Source organism: Orbicella faveolata, unplaced genomic scaffold, assembly GCF_042242905.1.
Source record: "Orbicella faveolata isolate gen_17 unplaced genomic scaffold, um_ofav_v1 contig_2, whole genome shotgun sequence".
NCBI classification, from domain to species: domain Eukaryota; kingdom Metazoa; phylum Cnidaria; class Anthozoa; order Scleractinia; family Merulinidae; genus Orbicella; species Orbicella faveolata.
Window position 1 is genome coordinate 29,482,917 of NW_028301547.1, and position 22,057 is coordinate 29,504,973.

Sequence of the window (22,057 nt, forward strand, 5' to 3'; positions counted from 1 at the left end):
AGGAATGTTTACAAGATTAATATTGATATTGATGCGCAGTCTTTACTCATTCATTTTGTTTGGTTTAATTGAGGAAAAAGTTACTTACTAATTGATTTTAAGAAATCTTACCTTTGTGGTACAATTTGCATATTTTTGCATCAGACCAAATAAAGGAAGAGAGCAACAAAAAGCAACTTTTGAATAACTTTTTGAGATTTCTCGAGCAACTTGTGGAAGGCCCTAATCACTGGAAAAGTTGAAACTTTACATGGACATGTCAATTGTAATTTACAGTATGTAAATCTTGATTTACATTCTTTGTCAATTACAATTTACATGTTAGGGTTTTGTAAAATAAAATTACAGGAAATTTACAGCTTTTAGTACAGCATGTAAATGTTCTGTAAATAGTGATTTACATTGTCTTTGTTGACAATGATCATTTGAAGAACATGTAAAAACTTGTAAAATATTTTACGCACTTTTACAGTATCTGGCTTTGTAAAAAACATGTAAATTGCTTTGCTAAACCATGTGAGGAACGTGTAGATAATTCAAGCGAATGCTGTAAAAAGTCTGGAAATGTTATGTTTGTAACCCTGTAAAAACCATGTAAATGGAAAAAGGGGGCCTGTAAGAAACATGTAAAAACCATGTAAATGAAAAAAGGGGGCCTGTAAGAAACATGTAAAAAGCATGTAAATGAAAAACGGGGGCCTGTAAGAAACATGTAAAAAGCATGTAAATGAAAAAAGGGGGCCTGTAAGAAACATGTAAAAACAATGTAAATGAAAGAAAGGGAGCCTGTAAGAAACACGTAAAAACCATGTAAATGGAAAACCTAGAAGTTACACGGGTGCGACACCGCACTAACGAAGCTGTCTTCTTGTGAACTTTCCGCGCATCCACAACGACAAAATAAAACTAGAATTGTTACTGCACATGCAGGCGTCCCAAGCTTACGTCTCTAGAAAAGAGAAAAATTGATTCTCGGACACGTACGTATTTATTCATGAAGGACCATGAAAGCGTCACGTGTTGTGTGAGTTCAAGACGGAAAGAGCCCTGGTGACCGAGTTTGAACTGACGCGGAGTTAGGTTAGGCAGGGAACCATAAGGAACACCCAACGACCGTTTCCTCTCGAATGCTTTTCAACGCTGTTTTAGGCTATCTGGTGTACTTTCAAAGCTCTGTAGGTTAATTTTAGGTTGCGCAAAAAAAATGTATCTGTTCGGTTATTCTAGAGGAGCTTGAGTATTCTCGAACTTATTAGGGCTTTTTTGTCCATTTCCCGAAAACGTTAGGTCTTATCGCCTTTCCGAAAATGATAGCAGACTTTTTTTCGGTACCCAAAATGACATTTTTAACAATCCGAAAACAACAAACATTAAACTTCTCATATCGTGAAAGTTCGAGGTCACAGTTGTGCCCCTGAACCGCTGAGAATGAACGAAATATCATCGATTTAGAGCATTAAATATTCCGAAACATGCACATTCTACAAGTAAGATTAATACAACTAAGTCTACCCTTGCATGTTCACTGTTTCTTTGTTTTTTGTTTTGTTTTGTTTTGTTTTGGTGATTTCTACCGTTTTGTACTTTCATTGCCATTACTGTTATCCCAGTCCCTTTGTAAGAGCATACCAGCCTTGTGATTGCCCGATCTCCAACAAGCAGGAATCAGCGGTCTTCGTGTTAGGTACCAGGTTCTCTCGGTTCTCCCGCCATGTTTGGCAGTTCGTTGGAACTTGCATCGAACTCGAGCTCTGTTTTAGCGGGCCAAAATCAACTCTACCTTCGCTTCGTCACCGTGCACGGTTTCAAGGCAAAGTTTACCGTTACCCAGAAGTTGAAGATAGCGATTGCAGGCAACAAAAACAACAGGTAAGCAAGTTTTGCATAAATTGAACGAGCAGAGTAAAGTAACGTCAAGATACGTATACATTTCGTTTTGCCTTTGGTTGTGAATGTGTCATTATCAAGGAGAAGTTACATTGCTTGTGGAATCGACTTTGGTGATGTTTACCTGCCGTGCATAAAGAGCTTTATTATCTGTTATTATCTGTTCTCGATAACTGAGCATGAGCATGCGACATTTGTTATTGGCTTATATGCACCTCATGATTCTTTCTGATGCATGCTCTTGTAAGGTTTTGTTGCCCTCTGATGTGAATGCTAGTAAGCTAAAGTGTAATGTGCCATCTTCAGCAGAGAAATTTCTCTTATGCTAGAGTAAGTATTCTGAAGTTACTCAAGTGTCTACAGTTGTACCTACACGCAAGTTACAATATGCTGTTATACACAACTGTACATGGACATTGCACCCACTGGTGCTGATACTGTAGTAAGTTAAATGTTGTGGTATTTTCTTTCACAAAAAAAACACTGTGATACTTTATGAAGAGGTATACATGTACCTCAAACTGTCGTGAAAACTACACAGGACTTGAAAAAAAGGAAGAGTAACTTGCCCAGGCAGGAAAATCTACTTGTCTTGGATGACACAGTATAGTCAATCGATTATTTCATAACAATCAATAGAAATTAGTCAATGATATCAGAAATCAATAAAAGGATTCGTCATGAGTCATCGATTGTGATCAAATTTTCAATAAGCATTATCAATTTTGCTGATACTAGCTTATCTTTTAAGCAACATTTAATAAGAAAGAAATGAACAAAAGATTTAAAGTGAAATATGAAATCATGAATACAACTACATAAAAACATAACATTGTATCTCGTAAACAGAATATTTTGCTGGCATACATGTATCAGGGACTATGTTTTGGGGGTTTTTGGTAGTGCCTTTGAAATCTACATAAAAAAAGTTACAATCAAACACTGTGTTGAGGGACAATTTTTCTACAGTTTAGGTGAACTAACAAAGAGAGACCAACTTTCAATTGATTCTCTAATGACTGATAAATTTGGTAAAATCAAACTGATAACTTGAAACTTTTCTAGCATGTGAGTACGAATTTCTTTCAATTGATCGATAGCACTGATAACACTTACATTAATTTCAATTTATTGATTTATATCAATTTATGGATTGATTTCAATCGATTACCCCACCCTGGGATGACCAGACAGCACTTTAGAGCCCTGTCACAGCTGTACATTTTACTTGTACAAAATTGGGCTCATACCAAATACATTTAGGTTTCATGTGTCATGCATCTGTTCATGCATCTGTAGCAGGGCAGGAAAAAAAATTGTAAGTCACTTGCCCAGTGGGCCAGTCAATTTCAGTTTTCACTTGCCCCACTTAAATATTAGTTGCCAGTGTGGTGGCCAGTAAGGAAATTGGAGGACAAATACGAATGAAGTACACTCGGATTCCAAACTAATTCTTGCTTTCAACCTAATAATTAACTAATCTTTAGGTGTTAAGTTTTGAAATGGAATGACTGGAAATGATCATTTATCAAGCTGGCATTTTTAGTCAGACTCACAAGACTACTGACGCTACACTGTAATTTCACTTGCCCACTGGGCCACTGAACTTCTATTTTCGCTTGCCCAAGAGCAAAATTTACTTGGCTGAGGAAATCAGACCTGGGTTTTTTCCTGCCTTGAGTAGATCACAGATAACATCAAAATGTGGTAAAAACAAAAAATAGTCACATAAGCCATTACTAGAGTGTGTCACAGAATCTGTGAATTTTTCAGGCGTGTGTCACTGATGTTTTTACCACATTTTGATGTCTTCTGTGATCTATTACTGAACAGATGCACAACAACATAGAATCTGTCTGCTTTGTAATACATAACAAAGAAACAAAAACAAACTTTTATGACATCATCTGAACCTTTGTCCACCAATAGAGCATAAGTGCACGTAAGAAACAATCAAATTGTGCCTGCAAATAATTTGACTTATTATTTAAACATTGTTTGATAGGAGGTTGATTTATTGTCCATGATTATTACGATGTAGAAGATAGTGAACATTGAATATTTACTGCCACACATTTTGAGTTTAGTTCTTCTACATCCTCTGACATTCAGTGCCTTCCAATCAGAGATGCAAAGTTTTTGTCACACAGTAGCTACAGATGTAGATGTAAGATCTGTTTGATTGATGAATATTCAGGGCTCAAAATAATGGCCGGTCAACGGGCAATGTCTGGCCAGAATGGTGACTTGACTGGCCAAAAACTTCACTCACCAGTCATGTTGACCAGTCATGTCATGTTGAGACGGTCACGTTGTTCATTCTTGAATAAACAATCAAATCCCCTACTGTAAATCTGAGAGTCTTAAATCTCTTTTTTATTATGACCTCTAATGAAAACATACACCAATGCATACATGTATCTGTTCAAACGGCTAAAGACCATTCGCTTGCTGTTTGTCATGCGTTCAAGATCAATAGGAATGCCATTCGAGCGACTGGGGTTAAATCTGTTCAGAAAAATATTAAGCCAATCTTTAAACGGTCTAGCAGTGACTGGAACAAACAAACTATATTTGTGGGTTTAATTTAGCTCACATTACGTGTACTTGATTTTTTCGTAAATATCTTGACCAGTCAGAAATGAGACGTGACCGAGCTAAAATTACTTTGGCCGGTTAACATGACCGGCTACAGTCCGATTTCAAATGTCACAGTATAAATTGGAATGATAAGAAACAAAATAATAACTCCAGTGTAAAATTCGCTGATTGATATCATACACAGAATTTGCTGATTCATACTCAGACATAACTTATCTTATTTAACAAAATGTTTTATGTTACTTGTAGGATGAAGTAAAATTGAGAGTGGTCAATACATGAATACTCCTTGGCATTGATGCTTGATCAGGAAAAAATCAGCCACTGAGAAGTCTACAGTACCTATGACTCTATAAGGGGTCCGAGGTCCATTTCTTGAAGGCCCTGGAAACTTTTTGGGCCCATAAAGCCATCTTTAATTGAGCTGTGTCTAAAAACTAAGAGCTGTATATGCCTGAAACTTCTTGTGTGAAGGAAACCTCTGCTCATATCGAGAATAAGCGAATAAAACAGCTCTGTAAGCATAAGATTTCAGATTTTGGTATGGCTTTCTGGGTGCGAAAACTTTTTGGGACCTTTGAGAAATGGGCCCCTGGTGCATTACAGTCTAACATGGTGACCTTCAACACTTTCTGGCATAAATTCAACCACTTTAAACATTTTCAATGCTTTGAAGTATCACCTACACTGTACCTGTGTTAGTGAATTAGCATTAAATTTGAATATCTTAGATTGCTAGGTTGATACTTATTGTTCAATACAGCAGCTATAAGATTTCATCATAAAAAGCAACGGCTATGTTTACATACATGTAGTACCAGAACAATAATTTATTAACTTATGTGTTATGGGAACTATGGTACTAGATAGGCCTTTCAATTTCAACAGGTCCCTATGAATTTTTTTTTTTTTACAGTACAGTTTTTTTTTTATCACAAAAAGAAAAAGTAAAATTTTGAATATTGTTTACAGTGAATGTTTTGTCAGGGGTCCAAAATGTTTGTCCCGTTTGGATTCTGTACAGTTTTGGAAAAAGAAGGAAACTGTGACTTTGTAAACATAGCCTAAAAGATGTCAGAAGCCTTGTTTTATGTTATGCAATGTAGTATTCCTTTGCCATGAATGTTTTTATGATGAATTTAAAATGTCAATCTCTATCTTGTGGTAAATGTTTTTTCTCCCTATTTCCTGTTATTTCAAAAGAACAATTCACTCTATGAAAAAAGCTGATCAATATTTCACACTGCAGTAATTTTCAGAATAAGGTAAAGGTAAAGTCTGCATATGAGCCACGTGGCCCAACAGGCTGGAGCTTATCCCGCTTTCTGTAGCAGGAAGCAACTAGGACTATTTCTACTTCCCCTGGATGAGATGCCAGTCCATTGCAGGGTTACCCCACCATTAAATTCGCTGGTACCCACTTATACACCTGGGTGGAGAGGCAGTTTATTTACAGGCTCCCCTTTTCAATTTCCATGTTATTTGCAGGTTCCCTTTTTCGATTTCCATGTTATTTACAGGCTCTCTTTTCCCATTTACATGCTATTTACAGGCTCCCTTTTTCGATTTCCATGTTATTTACAGGCTCTCTTTTTCCATTTACATGTTATTTACAGGCTACCTGTTTCGATTTACATGTTATTTACAGGCTCCCTTTTTCGATTTACATGTTATTTACAGGCTCCCTTTTTCCATTTACATGTTATTTACAGGCTCCCTTTTACGAGTTACATGTTATTTACAGGCTCCCTGTTTCGATTTACATGTTCTTTATGGGCTCCTTTTTTGATTTCCATGTTATTTACAGACTCCCTTTTTCGATTTACACGTTATTTACAGGCTCCCTTTTTCGATTTACATGTTATTTACAGGCTCCTGTTTTCATTTTCCATGTTATTTACAGCCTCCCTTTTTTTATTTACGTGTTGTTTACAGCCTCCCCTTTTTATTTACATGTTATTTACAGTATTATGGCAGCCTCCCTGTATTAAATTTACATGTTATTTACGGGTTTCCAGGTTGAATCACAAGAAATTTACAGGCTATTTACAGTATTTGCAGGCACAGTTTACATGTTATTTACATGACCTTAGCCCTTTGCTCTGAAACATTTACAGTGTTTTCTTCATCATTTACATGTTTCACTTGAAATATTTACATGTTTTTTACATGAAACCTCCAAAACATGTAAAAGGGGAAAAATCATGTAAATTAATCTTTACAGTCTCTCTTTGATTATTTACATGTTAATTACATGTTATTTACATACTCTGTAAATTTTCAACTTTTCCAGTAAATCTTGGGTCAGAAATGCAATTTGCAGTTACTGTCATGATTTTCATCTTTATTTCTAGGGTCATTTGTACAAAAAAAAAAAAAAAGATTTTCGGTTTAGCAAAATTGATTAATACGGAATAATAATATATAGATTTAGCCAGGCCTAAAAGCGGAGCTCCTGGGCTGGGTTGTTCAGAGCCTGATTAAGCTAGTCCAGAATAAGTGAGACTTTTGATCTGAGTTTTTTTAACTTTGCGATGAGGTTTACTGTTTATCTTGTCTGGCCTTCTGAGTTTGAATAATCTCAGAATAATCTCTGAATAATCTCTTGACTCTGAAAATGACTTCCACTCAGGTTGCCAAAATGTCAAATCCGGCTAAAATAGCGATGCATGCTGCTGCCGCTCGTCACCTCATATCTATAATCTGCTTTCGTTTGATTCTTTTATCTAAAATTTAACAAAATGTAACAAACCAGGGACAAAATGTAACAAAATGTTTCATTTTTCCTAAGCAACCAGACAAAACATAACTAGATTCCAGGCCTCTACCGCGCTATTTGAAGAAAAATTTGCACGGTTCGGGTCAGTTTACAGGAGTCCGTACGAAATATGGAACCGCGCCGGTCAAAAAGTTGACCTGCTTTTTCAGGTTCCAAACTTGCACCCTTATCCGTTCAAAAATTCGTCCAGTTCTGCCGGTCCCGTGTAAACGCATGGTGGAACCGTGCAAGTTTTTGTCCGTGCAAAAATTTGTCCGGACTCGTATAAACGGGGCCTCATGAATTATGAAATTTTGCAAACCAAAGCGAATTTCCCTTCGGGGGAGCGAGAAGATTTTCATGAACGCAAATCGAATGGGAGCTTTAAAATTTTTTACAGGCCAAAATTTAAGCTTGTTCTTTTGTTTACGTTTTGAATTCGTGCTGAGTTAACATCAAAACATGACACAACAGTCATACTGAACAAAACTCTTACGCAACGAATCACATGTATATACTTTACATGTATATATTTTAATTAACGTGTTTTAATGTAGTAGTATGCACGACCCCACAAGCTTTGTAGCTTTGATTCTTATCGCGTTAAAATAAAGGTTTTATGTTTATATTTTATTGTTATGATCGACGAGTTAAATTTTAAATTTTAAAGAGTAACGCACGTAGGGGAAATGTCACACACGTTTGAATCCTACCTATCGGTCCCTTAATGCGAACTGAAAGCATTGAAACTAAACTGAGGGGTTCAAACGGAAAAAACTTGAGTAATATGTTGTCACTAAACCCATTCGAAATAATTCATCAAAATCAAGTCAATAAAAAAACAACTGTTCTCTGACGTTACAAGCAAACTTCCTGATTGAGGACGTAGACTGCGAGCAGTCTCTGTTTTGCTCGAAAATCCGTGGGGAAGAACGCAAAGAAGAACGCAACACAAGCGGGCGGTGAGTCGTGAGCATGCCAGCGTTGTCACACTTGCAGTCACACTTGTTTTTCTTTTTTCATTGCGTTATTCCCCACGAATTTCCGAGTAAAATAGAAACTGCTCGCAGTCTATTGAGGACATCAAGATCCACAATGTTTAGCTACTCTCGTGGAGTCTAGGAGCCTCTAGAATAACGATTTTGTCGATGGGACGTTCCAGGACTGCGGACTCGGTTTTCAGCCTGACTTTCCTCACAAGCCCGCCTCTCTTGTTTTGTTTTACTTCCAGGATGCGGCTAAGGGGCCACAAGTTTCCGACCGCGAGTACAATATCTCCAGTTTCAAAGTAACATCTTTGTAGTAATTGCCTTCTCAATTATAGGAGTTAAACTCCCAGATGCTGACTTTTAAAAACAAAATCCAACCGAATGGAATAGAACTAAGCATAAGCCCACAAGTACACATTGCGGACTTATTATTTTCATATAAAAAACCGATTGCAATTTACTCCATTGCGGGTGATCGAGAGCAGTACAATTAACCTACAGCTGCGTTCCCTATACATATGGGAGTGCCTGTTCAATCGTTCTATAACAGTGTAATGCAAACTTCAAGGAAAAAAAGCTAAAAAATACAAAACAAACCAGACAAAAAGATGTTACGCATGTTTAGACAGAATCTTTTTCCAATTAATTTGTGAGTTTCTTTCATGGATTCGGTTGCATAGCAGCAATTATTCGTATCAAAAATAAACACGATTAAACATTAAAAAGTAATTTTAAAGCAGGAAGCTTCATGGAAGACTTTGTGTGATGACAAAAATGACTTCGCCTCTTGTACCTCGTCAGTTTCATCAGTTGACTAAATATGACTAGCTTGTCATTGATTTTAAGGCTGTTTTTTCTCTGGACTTTCTCAGTCAAAGGATTTAGAATGGTTCAAGATGGTAAGGTTAATGTGTTTCTGAGAATTGTTTTAGTCACTACACCAGCTTGTTCTAAGAGCGATATTTCAAAAGAAATTTAAAATTTAAAGTTAGTATTGAAGGTTTTGGGCGAGGAAAGTAAAATGCAAGGATTGTAACTGAACTAGTTACATCATGAGATAGTACTGTTATCAGCTCTAACATTTGACTCAACGTCCTATACTTCCTAGCTCTTACTCAATTCAGATTCATAAAAAGAATAATAACAACTTTGTAAGCAACTTTACGTGCCGTAAGCTAACCTTAAATTAAATATTGAAGAGGCATTTCGATGATATCGTGCTTAAAGGATGGCATCTGAAGCAAGAAAAGTAACGTTGAAACTGAAAGTCCAGCTTCCAAAGCCTTGTGGCAAAACTCTTTTCAACGAAAGTTTGTACCGATCGCGCCTTACTGATACTGATGCTTCATACAATTTGTTGTGAAACTTCTATCAGTTGTTTTTTGATACTTTTGACACGGAAGGAATCTCTGGGAATCGATTGGAAAAAAATATAATGGAAGAGTTATTTAGACTATTGAGGTTTTCATGTCGTAGTGTACCATTCGGAAAGGAAATTTACTCATTTCTAACTACTTTTGAATTTGTCTTCAACTTATTTGTGGCCATGATGTGAAAGGCAATATATATGTATATATTTTTAGTGTAACGTAAAGACAAAGCAACTAGGATAAAAAATCTCCTGGGCAGCTGTCTCAACCTAAATTTTAATGAATCCAGGCCAAGCACCGTCAGGTTTTCTTAATTAAACTTGCACTCTTCAATTAATTTACCCACAAACGAAGTTTCCACAACAGACTGCACCCGGTTACCACTGTTTAAGGATGAACGCAACGAAAAAATTTATTATAAGGCAAGGTAATCTTGAAGTGAAAATATTTCACAGCTTATTTAAATTAACAGATAATATAACTTTCGTTCTTTTACAGGTGACCGCCGGATTTTGAGATTCAAGCCCGCTATGGAGGGGTATTCTCTCCAGGGTCACGTATTTAAAACTTTTACGGTGCAGAAAGAAAGCACTTGTGAAGTAAGGTGCTTTGTGGAACATGGCTGCGTGTCTTACAATGTTGGACCTTCGCACGAGAACGGCGTCTACATTTGTGAATTGAGTGATTCTGATCATGAGATGCACCCTGAGGCACTTGCACGTCAAAATGGATTCACCTATAGAGCGGCTGAAGTAATTTTTATTAAAATACATGTATAAATTGCAGAAATTTTGAAAGCTTTACACCATTCACTGATCAGAACTGGCGAGAGTTTTTATCATTAATCGTCCAAACAAAGAAATTTTTCCATTCTGATGATAATCCCGACAAACAAGTGTTTTTTCCTCCTCATTTGCAAAACCACTTTGGGAAGCCCGAGGAAGGTTTAAAATGCTGAGGAAACACTCGTTCACCGAAGGAAAGTTTCATTCCTCTTTTAAGTGAGCAAGGCGCCCTGTCTGAGCGATATTTCCCTCGATAATATCGAGCTCAAGAGGCGTACGTTTTTTGGTTGTAATTAACTATCGTTTCTTTCTTTTTTTTTAATATTATTTTCTTTTAGAACGCCTGTGTAAAGAGTCCCTGTTCTCCCAATCTACTCTGTCAGAATGGGTTCACCGATAATGGGTCATACCGGTGTGTAAACAAGACTCAAAAACCTCAAGGTAATCAGTAGGACTGGCTGATATGTTAATACCACAAAAAGGCCATTTCCAAGTTGCCTCTTGTAGCTTCTTGTCAAAACGAGTCTTCGTTTGAAACCACTCATATGAAAATGTGTTCCGCTTACAAGTTTATTTTCATGCAAATCAAACTCATTTTCATATGAAAGGTTTGCACGAAGACTCGTTTTGAAACAGAGGCAGAAGGTAATTCAATTGTCCCATTGATTCTTCAATTTTGAATTTATATGTTGATAAAGATCCGTAAGAATACAAACGACTATAAATTAGTGGCAACCAATGATAATAGTGTCGTTTCTTTTGAAAAAATGTTGTCATTGCCTCGTACTTCTCAATATGTGGCGCAACAAAACAGTGAAATTAATGAAATAATGCTTTTCCAGTAAACAATTAACTGTAGAAACATCCAAAAAATATTTCTTAACAACAATATTAACAAAGGATTTTGTTAAAAAACGACGACGTTTCCACGTTTAGCTAACGTCATTATGAAGTCAAAAAGACAGTTTTTCAAATACTAAATAAAACAAAAGTTATTAATCACAGAGAAATAAAAGGGGTAAAAAATGTTCTTTAAGACAAGGAGTTTCGAACGAATGTAGTCAGCTAGTTACGTTCTTTTATAGTTTTATGCCTCATTTTCGAGGCAATGAACTGCTTTGGCACTTTCGGAGAATGCCAGCGAAACTGGCTTTCTTTGGGAAGATTTGTATCTCCCTGGGCTTGCAAGAAATATTTACCAATTACCGAGTTCTTGAGTTCAACAATGCGTTGGCGAACAAGATGATTTGGGAATTTAACAATTACCTTGTTTTTTCACTCGTGTGAGCTTCCGTGATAGAGGACCCAAGTCCAACTGCAGGCCAACAAAAGAAATCCACTACACCACAAAGAGGTAAAATTCAAAAGAGTACCCTTGCAGGGGCATGTTTTTGGAAATTGTGTTTTAAAAATAGATCAGCCCCAGTATAGTTTTAAGCAATAACGCTACATTTTGCAGACCTATTTATTATTATTATTATTATTATTACTATTACTATTATTATAATTATTTCTATTACTATTACCATTACCATTACCATTATATTATTATTATTATCATTATTATTATTATTATTTTTATTATTACCTTATTTTCCTTTAGCATTATCGCCATCCCCTATTCAAGTTTACTTACAATCTCATCTCTCAACCAATTCAGTTACATACCTGATCGATATATAATTTAACGGTCATCAAAGTTATTAAAATAGCCCATTTCCAAGTTTACTGAAGCCTCGCTATCAAAGCGAAGTCTGGTGCACAACCACTCATTTGAGAATGAGTTTAATTTGCATGTGAATGAAATCTCATTTTCATATGAAAGGATTGGCGTCAAGACTCGCTTTGTGAAAAAGGCTAAAGGTAATTCGGAAATGTTCTATTGAAAGCATAAAAGTGTATTCTTGAACCTCTTCACCTTTAGAATTTCCAAGTGAACCAAAAACCTCAAGCGAACCAGAGAGAGCCAATTCACTAAGTGGTAAAATTACTATGACATCTTCCTGCAATTTCATCGGGTTTTGGCCTTAATGTAATGTTTACCTAATACCTGTACATATTAACGTTTTTAATTTTCGTTTTTTCAGTGTCAACATCACGTTCAACTTCAAATGCAATTGCTTCCACTCCTTATGGTACGAAATGTCACTTTCGCTAATTATATTACTAAGAAACAGTTCACTCGCTTAGCATACGTCTGACGAGGTTTAGTAGAATTCTACTAGTATAAATACTAATGCGAATGCTGCAATCTGATTGGCTGAGCTACTAGTATACTATGAGCCATTGGAATGCTGTGGCTGCCATTCGTCGACGAAATGGTGACCTTTTTACGTTTTCCCGCAGTTTTGGGGGAGTGTTTAGATGCAATTGGATAGTTAAATTTCTGAGAAGACTAAAAGAAGGACATTAACGGTATCTTGACTTTAAAACCTTGAAACATTGAAAACATGGGTGCGCGCGCGTAAAACAACTACAAATTTCCATATTGACAAAATACAGTCCGAGCAATTTTGTTAAAGCGTGAAGTTTAATAATACGTACGTAGAGAAATCATTGGAAACCGTTTTTTGCGTTTACTTCAGTTAGAATTCTACTAAAGAAATAAGATTACTCGCTTTCGATTTCTATAGGTGATAGGTGACTCGGTCTTCAGCCTCATCAACTATCACCGCATAGAAATCTCGAGCTCATGATCTAATTGTTAAATAGATGTACGATGATTTTGGAAAGCACGATGGAATCGTAGTTTCGACACAACAGGCGCTCTTGAGTTGTGTGTCTATGGAGTTATGTACGCCAATGAGAGATTCGGCTTCTCTTCGATTAGTATATGTTATCCTTTGCAGATTTCCTGTTTTAGAACTCGTGAACGAAGTAATTTCTTTGTAGTTAGCTAATAGTACTTTCACTGAAACTATTCAATACTTTTACACTTGCCTACTTCTGTTCAAATCCATGATAACCAAGGAGTTCTATCCAATCAAACTAACTTTGGTTTAATTCATCGGTGCGCATCATTCATCTTTAAATTTTTAGGTTCAGTACTAACAGTAACGTTACTGTTTTTGACCAATTTCTTTTTTTTTTCTGTTTTTGCTTTAGTATCATCGCCATCCTACTCAAGTTATCTTCCAACGTCCTCCACAGGCAATGGTAAGTAATTCCACTGTATAATTATATTTTGATACCAAGTTACCATAATACAATATGATATCATGATGTTGATGTTGATGATGATGATGTTGACGATGATGATGATGATGATGATGAATTGCCCGCTCCCCTCACTGAGTTTAGACGTTTGTCTGATACCTTGTTCATATAACTTGCTGTTCACTGAGTTTAGAAGTTTGTCTAATACCTTGTTCATATAACTTGCTGTGACCTTTCCACTTCAGGTTTAACTTCAAGCGAAACAAAAAGATCTATTCTGCCGAATGGTATGTTACGATGACACCTTTCTGCCTGTCAGTTTTCTCTAGTTTTAAGGGGGCAGTATCACGAGAGGTCTTCTAAGTTTTTGTGCAAACTATGCTAGAATTATAAAGGTGCACTCACTGATCAACAAAATAACCTCAAAACGACAAAAAAGGGATAAATTCAATCTCTAAGAGATTTTCCTCTAAGAGATTTTCCTCCAAGTAACACTGTCAAACTTGAAAACGTCGGCACGACATTTTCAAGTTTTAGACTACGTCTTTCCTACTCATCCTTAGCCACAACAACAACTTTCGTGACTAGTACGGTGCATTTTAGCAAGTTTAGGCAACTACTTGTGGATTTCCAATTAATACCAACACCTTCATTGGATTTTCAAGTAGCACTAAATCTTGGTGAGACCGCCCCTTTAAAAGAATGTTTACACAAAAGCAATATTTATTTTCTGTTATATTTTAGGGTCAACAGCATCACGTTCAAGTTCAAATACGATTTCTTCCAGGTCGTATGGTAAAAAAGGCACTGCACTTATGGGGAACTGGGAAAGCACGGGAAAGTTGTAGTAGGTGTAGGAGTTGTTGTAGGAGTTTAGATGAAAGGGTAGGCGCCCAAGTTCTCAACTGCATCCAAAACTTGATAGACCCTAAAAATACATGTGTGCGCGAAAAATCGCGAGACTCGTCACAGAGCCAAAAGTTTTTCGTATTTCGTCTAAAGTACCATTTCGGTTGACTACATTAGGAATATTGTTTTTATTTTTCAGCGAACTCAAATTGTAACGCGAAAATAGGGGGATGGGCGAGAGGGAGTTATTCCAGATCTTCCCCCTGGGTCTCCGATTCGTTGCAATAGGACATATAGTGGGGTCAAAGTTGCTTAGATAGATTGCCCTTAGAATACTTGGTGATCATGACATCAGATTTCATGTCTGATGACATCGTATATCCATCATACCGGAACTGCCATCTTGGAAATCACTACATGTATTTTGTCTTTCTTTCAGTGTCACCAACAACACGCTTAAATTATCTTGGAAGTGCTGCAACGGCTGATGGTAAACTTTGGAGTCTTATGTCCCTACAGTCGAACCTCCACCAACGGCCACCTTTCTACAATGGTCGCCTCTCTACAACGGCCACTTTCTTTTATCCCGGTTGACGGTCCATGCATTCGCTCTTATTTTAATCTCTCTACAACGGTTGCCTCTCCACAACGGCAATGGCCACTAAAACGCGTTCAGGCCAACTTCCAAAATAACCTCTCGACAGCGGGCACTTAATCAACGACTGACAAACATAACGGTGTTTACAAAACCTCACTTTTATATTTCAAAAGCTCGCCAGACTTCGTCCCTACCGTGCGTCGTTGGTCTCTGCTGCTGTTCGAACGTCTGTTTTTTTTGATGGGTAGAACACTTTTCCGAATAACGTGCGAATGAAAAACCGCACAAGACCTAAATCGTGGCCAGGGTTTTTTATATATCAATCATCTGTCATATCCCAGATTCTCGACTTAATTTATTGAATGATTACGATTTTTAGTTTTGGTGGCGGGACATATATTGCAGTGTCAACCAGCCATAAACGTGTTTATATACTTGGTAATGTGTTTATTTCCAATGTTATGTATCATTATTTTCTTTCCTGTTGTGTTTTTAGTGTCAACAAGGTCAACACTTGGCTTCACTGGAACTACAGGGTCTACCGCCACGCCTTATGGTATAGAAAAGAATTGGTTCATGCTTTTAGCACGTTCCAGAAAAAAAGCGCTTGAATACGAGTCAGAGATAAAACAAAAACTTAAAAAAGAATCAAGATGGAGAATTTTCACAAATTGTAAAGTATTAAACTGTTCTGGGTATAGCAGAGGTAAAAGCTCTGATGTTCTAAAGTTGGCAAAAATGTGTCTGTTGCAATTTCTTAGAAGAGCGTATGTTTCTACTGTTTTCAAACTGTAGGTTGGTATGCTGGTCAACATGGTAGGTCTTGTAAGCACATACGGGATTCAGGGGGCTCTAGAGGAGACGAGGGGTACTGGATCGACCCCGAGAGGAGTGGAAACCCTTTAAAGGTCTTCTGTGACATGACAACTGACGGAGGTATGTTGTGGATAGCGATAGCAATGACAGTGTACAAAATATATTGCATTTGCCGGAACGCAGTAAAGGGTACAACAGACTCTAAGCTTTTCACTACTTTGGACTAGAAGCTTTCACTCTTAATAGCAGATTTGCACGTTGTCGTCATTTGACTACAACTACCACAATTCCTTTCGTTTTTCCTTAATTATTTAAATTTTGAAGTCCCAGTGGGGTTTAAATAACAATTGCCCTAATTAGCATAAGAAACAGAAAGAGTGAAGGATTCCGGTAGTTGTAGTCAAATGACGCCATCATGCAAATCGCCTATTCCGTCAAGATCTAGAAATCTCATGTTTCTTTGCATTGATGACTTATTTTGCTTTATACATTTTGATGTTCTTTCTTGTCGTGTTATAAGTGGACCTGACTGCTAGCTTAAAGGAGCTCAGTCATAGGCGTTAGAGCTGGGAGGGCGAGGGGGGCTGCAGCCCCCCCCAGCTACGGAAATAACGCAATTTTTCGGGCGAAACGTTGATGATTCGGGCAAAGACACTTGAGAGAAAACATTACAAAATAATACTGTTGGCGTGATTTCCAAAACTCGTAAATAAAGGTTCCTACTTTTTATGTCTCTCTGTGTTATTAGACGCCCGACCGGGGCTCTGTGGGCCGTCAAGTGGTTGCTTACCAAAAAAGAGTTGCTACCTAAAGTAGTACCGTGTTAAGTGTACCATTTGTATCTGCTACTGATCTGAAGTATCGATCGTCGCGCACCGAAGACACCATGGTAATCAGTCGGGACAGTGGCCTTTCCGACCTTTTCTGTTAGGTTTCAAGGCTTGTAAGCTACCTGGGGTTTTCTGTTGGCTACAATTCGGTTAAATGTGTATCGTAGAAATCCACGATAAGGATATTATTTTCTTTCCTAATTTTCCATCGACAAAACAAGGACACGAATCAAAGCGAACGTAGACCAAGACTTTTGTTTTTGTGGAAGCTCTGAGAAGAGCTCTTTGGAATGTCTTACCAATGGGGTGTTTTAATTTTTTTTCTTGAATTTTTCTTTGGAGGTCAGTGTTTTTCTAGTACTTCCATGTTGTTTAATTAACATCTTATTGACGTGGCTTCTGAATTCATGGAAGGCTGGCAGTGTAAGCTGCAACTGTTTGCTGTGGCCAAAACAATACTATCTCGAAGGATTTCTAGCAATACTTTGTGTTGTTCTTTGAACGTCGCGAGTATGTCGAGACGCTCGTCTCGAATATAGGATAGCTTCTGTAACAGTCGTCCAAACTGTCAATGTCTATGTTGCTGAACGAACGCCATAAAAGGAAGAACTTTTTCTTTTAATAAGTTTTAGATTTACTTGATTGAAACTGTTGATAGAGGTCATCGAGTATGCAAGCTTTCAATAGAACTATCTTTGTGAACGTTTTTGTTTTTCACGCATTTTGAGTGCGTTTACACCCCGATTTCAACACTCACGCATTCGGGCACTGCGTATTTTTTTTCGGGCAAGAAGGTCACCGCCCCCCCCCCCCCCCCCCCCCCCAAGTCCGAAGGTGCCCGTATGCCTATGAGCTCAGTAACGGTTTGCGCATATTGAAAAGTTTATCCTCAATTCTCCAAATTCGTCGTTTGTAATCCGTGTTAATCTTCTCCATCCTTAGCCATCCTTGTTCCTTTATGGTTTATCATTATCTCTTTGGTGTTTTTCTATCTTACTAAACTCTTATTTTCAGGTTTCCTACCATTGAAAGGTAACTTTGTATGTGGCCAAAATAACTCAAAATACCGTGACTGAGCTCCTTTAACTTGTGTGATGAAATGACAATTTTTCCTGATTTCAGGAGGCTGGCTTCTTGTCTCCAACTTTGTGGCGGACAGCTCATCCTCAATGAACTTGTCATTAGAGACAACATACCGAGGAATTGGAAACTATCACAACAACAAAACATTTCTGAAGAAAAACGCCATGAATGAGCTCAGAACACACCTGTCTTTTGCTCAGCTGCGATTCTACTGCAGTAAACAACACGGACTGCGTACGTTCCACGTGACCACGGTCGCTAACAGCACTGGTGAAGCTGTAGTCCAGTACTTCAGCGGTCAGACGGATGTCCAGCCTGAAGCTTGTGGCTCGTTTGTTAGGATGGAAAATGACAACTCGGGACTGGCAGGAGTTTGTAATAACTGGGGATTTCAGGATAATGCATATAACGTTGGTAAATGGGGGCATGCTAAAAATCAAGATAGATTGTACAACCATGCGGCTTTTGCAGTAGGTTTATATCACTGGCTGCTGGATCCAGGTCACTCAAGATGGGAATGTGATGACTTTCAGGCTGGAGTGTCTTCTGGTGATTTCTGGAAAGTCTTTGTTCGTTAAGTCCTTGGGATACTTATCCCCAAAGTACGTCTGCTCATCTATGCCCAAATAAGGAAAAAACACAAGTTTAACCCCGAATATTTGTTCTGCACGTTTCAAGCACTTCCGCATTTTAGATGGACTAGATTTCTAGTAATAACGTTTGTAATCAACTGCTCCAAGTAAACATAGTGTGACGATCTTCGGAGCGGGAAATGGAAAAGGAACTTCATGATGGTAAACGAACACAACTTGGGGAAAATTAAATTTTCAAAACTTTATGGTAGCCCTGAACCCTATGTACAGAACTTTTTAAACTTCGCCAAAAGTTGCGTCTTATCATGCTTACTAAAATTGGATAATACAAAAAAATTTCATCGTGTAGTTTTTGAATTGTAAGTCCCTAAAGCTGTAACTAAGGGTGTTTTTAGTGGGTCATACTGTTGCTCTGGTAACGTATCGTGTCACGAAAATTATAACAACGTGTTCACCAATGATTGGGCAGTTTTTTAATACCATGATTGTAGCACCAAGTGATAAAGAGTGGTTATACCGACTTATCGAAATCTAAGGGATGGAAACTGTTTTGAGCCACCTTAAATTAAAATAGTAACGAATGTTTTTTTCAGAATCATTTTCCAATTTGTGAGTTTCTCTCATGGATTCGGTTGCATAGCACACGATTAAACATTAAAAAGTAATTTTAAAGCAGGAAGGTTCATGGAAGACTTTGTGTGATAATAAAAATGAGCCTCGTCCCTCATACCTATGTTTCGTCAATTTCATCAGTTGACTAAATATGACTAGCTTATTATTGATTTTAAGGCTGTTTTTTCTCTGGACCTTCTCAGTCAAAGGATTTACAATGGTTCAAAATGGTAAGGTTAATACGTTTCTAAGGACTGTTTTAGTCACTACACGCCCTTGTTTTATTAGCGATATTTCAAAAGAAGTTTTTGAAACGTTGAAAGTTAGTTTCAAGGTTTTGGGCGAGGAAAGTAAAATGCAAGGATTGTAACTGAACTAGTTACATGATGAGATAGTATCGTTAACATGATCAGGTCTAGCATTTGATCTTGACGCTCTATACTTCCCAGCTCTTACTCAATTCAGATTCATAAAAAGAATAATAATAACTTTGTAAGCAACTTCACGTACCGTTAAGTATTGAAGGGGCATTCGATGACATGGAGTTTAAAGGATGGCTTCTCAAGTTAGAACACTAACGTTAAAAATAAAATTCCTAAAAGAAATATATAATAGATGGTTAAGATTAGAAAAGATCACGAGGAGACTATTACGGAGATTTTTCAATTTGGAGTTAAAACTTTGAGCATACTTACACGTAGTCCAAATGCACCAATCACTCTTAATTTAGTTTCAAAGTCTTCAAAGACTCACATGACAATTTCTGATAGAACTGTGTCATTTTGTAATCCATCAAATATTTTGCTTGCGTGCGATTGGTCTAAACGCGTCACGTGACTAAATATGGCCCAGCTAAAACTGGGGAATATCCGAGTGTTATTTTTTTCTCAAGCATCTGAGCGGGCCGGATTCCTAAATCCCCGAATTTGATTGGCTAATCATACGCACGTGACGGGTCCGGACCGGTCCAGCTTTTTACGATACGGCCCACTGGCCGGATTTTTTCTTCGCAGCCTAAATTTCGCTCCTAAAGGCTGGCGGTAGTTGTCAATCTTTTGCCTTTTTTAAACGTCCATCGACGATTAGTCAACGCAAGTTTATCTCTGTTCACTTTAAAATGGCAAGGAAAGTCACTGTAAGTAAATTCAATTGAGTGTTTTGACGTTGTGAGAGTTTGCTTGGTTGTTTGTAGCTTGGCGCTGTAAGGGCGCATAATCCTGTGTTTCTCTCGCCATGAAATTTGAGTCAATTTCAGTCGAGTTTACCTCTCTGATCGTTGTTGTATTTAGGAGGATTTCTGTGGAATACACTTAACGAATTTCCTCGCTTTCTGCTATTCAATTTACGGTACAAAGTCTGATTTCAAGTGATTTTAAAAGCAACGACTGACAGAAACTGTTTTTGTAGTCAAACTTCAAACTTCGCACGAAGTTTCACACCACAAAAACAATTTTGGAGAACTTAACTGGTGAAATAAATGCAACTAACATAAAGTAGTTCGAAAAAAATCTGTTCTTTAATACATCTTTCTTTGTCTACTATCTGAGTTACTCGCTCGTTGCCGAGATTTTTTACAAATCGTTAGTAGACGGCGTGGAAGCCGATTCAGTGACAAGAGTTGCGTAAACAAACCCATTTGTAATCTGTAAAACCAATTTACTGCAGGAGAAAAAAATAAAAATGTTATTTGCCGGCAGGGTCGGTCCGTATAGTGAAAAACTGTGACCTCGGCCTCGGGCAGCATTTTCAAGACCTCGGTCACAGTTTTTCACCATACGGACGTCCCAGCCGGCAAATAACATATATATATATATATTCTCCAATTGTCAAAACTGCGTGTGCTGCGAAAAATATTTGAAGGATAAAAAAATACAGTAGCCTCAATTTGGCGCGAAAATATGCTCGGATATTTGTCCTCAGACATTATCTGTTCCTCGAAGCTTCACAGTTTTCTTCAAGCTACGGAAAAACTGTTTGCTTGGAAAACTGTTAGCTTCTCGGAGCAGTTAGGTTGTTTACAATTTACATGGAGAAACAGGTTCGTCGCAGGTTTGTGCAAATGGTCAGCAAAAATGCTTGATTGTGAGTTGCGTTCGGATTGGCCATTTCGGATTTACTAAAAAATCCCCAATTTACCGAAAGAAAGTAGGACGAGTTCGACCTGATTGTAATTCCAAGATGGCGGCGAAGAATTGCAAACGGTAAGCACATTTTCCACTCGGAGATTTCGGTTGGAAATGTTGGACTACCTTTCAAGTCTTTTGGGTAAATGGTAAATAACCATAATTTCTGCGGACAAATATCCGAGCTTATCGTCTTTTAAAGTTTGACTTTTCGACAGCATGTTCATGATTGCGCCACTTGAAGTTGGATTACCGATTAACTTAAAGCAGGATCCCATCACCAGGAGCGTGTAACAACCCCATATTCTTGTCACGGCGTTTTCACAGATCTATTTTTAGCTTGAATTCACCGCGAATTCAGACCCCGTAGGAATCTGAGAGACCAATCACAAGCACAGACTTAATTTTCAACTGACGTCATCATTTCACTGGAAGAAGTAACGGGCTCCTGATGTGAGGTAAGCCATTTTTTTCCCTTACCGATGCGCGCTCATGTAGACCGGAACTGACCTATTTCGCCGAAAAGAAGCCTAAATATAGACCAGTCTATAAAAATGCCGTGACATGGGTTTAGTATGGGAGTTGCTCACTCCTAGTGCTGGGCTCCTATTTAAAGCTAAATGATTCAATGTTCGCCAAATATGACGTACTTTCTTGAAGCAATGTTTACGTAAATGGGTAGTGATTGACAAAACAACATCCAAGTTTTATTAATTGTGATTTTTTTCGTTAGTGTAAAGAACAAATTGATTTGTGGTCTCAGGGCAAGCGCCCTACCCATATTTAGATTGACTAGCCTTTTGTAATTCGTATATCAAACTCGCAGAAACGAAGCCCCTTCTACGTATCTCCAAAAGTGACAGTCTTGGAACCTGCATGGCGTATGTAGCAATCTTGAAAGGCTGTCTCTCTAAAAACCACCCACCTAATTTGGCATCAAAATAATTTTACAAAATAAATAATAAATAATTTTCTCATGAAACTCTGGGGACGAGGTTCTCTAAGGA

The 22,057-nt window shown here is 37.7% G+C and overlaps 2 protein-coding genes and 1 long non-coding RNA gene across 4 annotated transcripts; all 3 read left to right on the top strand.

Moving 5' to 3' along the window:
• Positions 1-1,523: 1,523 nt before the first annotated feature.
• On the top strand, positions 1,524-5,645 carry LOC149112758 (uncharacterized). Of its 2 annotated transcripts, none has more exons than XR_016207562.1 (2): positions 1,524-2,217; positions 4,738-5,645. It is a non-coding gene; the product is annotated as an uncharacterized LOC149112758 (long non-coding RNA). The 2 variants fall into 2 exon arrangements; XR_016207561.1 differs by having other exon boundaries at positions 1,531-1,869.
• Positions 5,646-9,463: 3,818 nt separating this feature from the next.
• Positions 9,464-12,367, top strand: LOC149112759 (uncharacterized). The gene is made up of 4 exons (XM_089289368.1): positions 9,464-9,545; positions 10,104-10,357; positions 10,729-11,744; positions 12,315-12,367. Exons 1-3 carry the CDS (start codon positions 9,464-9,466, stop codon positions 10,840-10,842), a joined length of 450 nt encoding a protein of 149 aa, XP_089145494.1. The 3' UTR covers positions 10,843-11,744; positions 12,315-12,367.
• Positions 12,368-12,412: 45 nt separating this feature from the next.
• On the top strand, positions 12,413-19,519 carry LOC110063992 (uncharacterized). Its single transcript, XM_089290717.1, has 8 exons — positions 12,413-12,525; positions 13,496-13,546; positions 13,792-13,833; positions 14,291-14,393; positions 14,835-14,885; positions 15,490-15,549; positions 15,789-15,929; positions 17,762-19,519. The coding sequence occupies exons 3-8, from the start codon at positions 13,831-13,833 to the stop codon at positions 18,298-18,300; spliced, it is 897 nt and encodes a 298-aa protein (XP_089146843.1). The 5' UTR covers positions 12,413-12,525; positions 13,496-13,546; positions 13,792-13,830; the 3' UTR covers positions 18,301-19,519.
• The last annotated feature ends 2,538 nt before the right edge of the window (positions 19,520-22,057 follow it).

What these genes read in the sequence shown, in the direction of transcription:
- LOC149112759 (XM_089289368.1), top strand. Translation starts at nt 9,464, where the DNA reads ATGGCATCTGAAGCAAGAAAAGTAACGTTGAAACTGAAAGTCCAGCTT. An exon ending in CAAAACTCTTTTCAACGAAA is followed by an intron (nt 9,546 to 10,103) that starts GTTTGTACCGAT and finishes GTTCTTTTACAG; the next exon opens with GTGACCGCCGGATTTTGAGA. An exon ending in TCACCTATAGAGCGGCTGAA is followed by an intron (nt 10,358 to 10,728) that starts GTAATTTTTATT and finishes ATTTTCTTTTAG; the next exon opens with AACGCCTGTGTAAAGAGTCC.
- LOC110063992 (XM_089290717.1), top strand. An exon ending in GTCTACCGCCACGCCTTATG is followed by an intron (nt 15,550 to 15,788) that starts GTATAGAAAAGA and finishes TTCAAACTGTAG; the next exon opens with GTTGGTATGCTGGTCAACAT. An exon ending in TGACATGACAACTGACGGAG is followed by an intron (nt 15,930 to 17,761) that starts GTATGTTGTGGA and finishes TCCTGATTTCAG; the next exon opens with GAGGCTGGCTTCTTGTCTCC.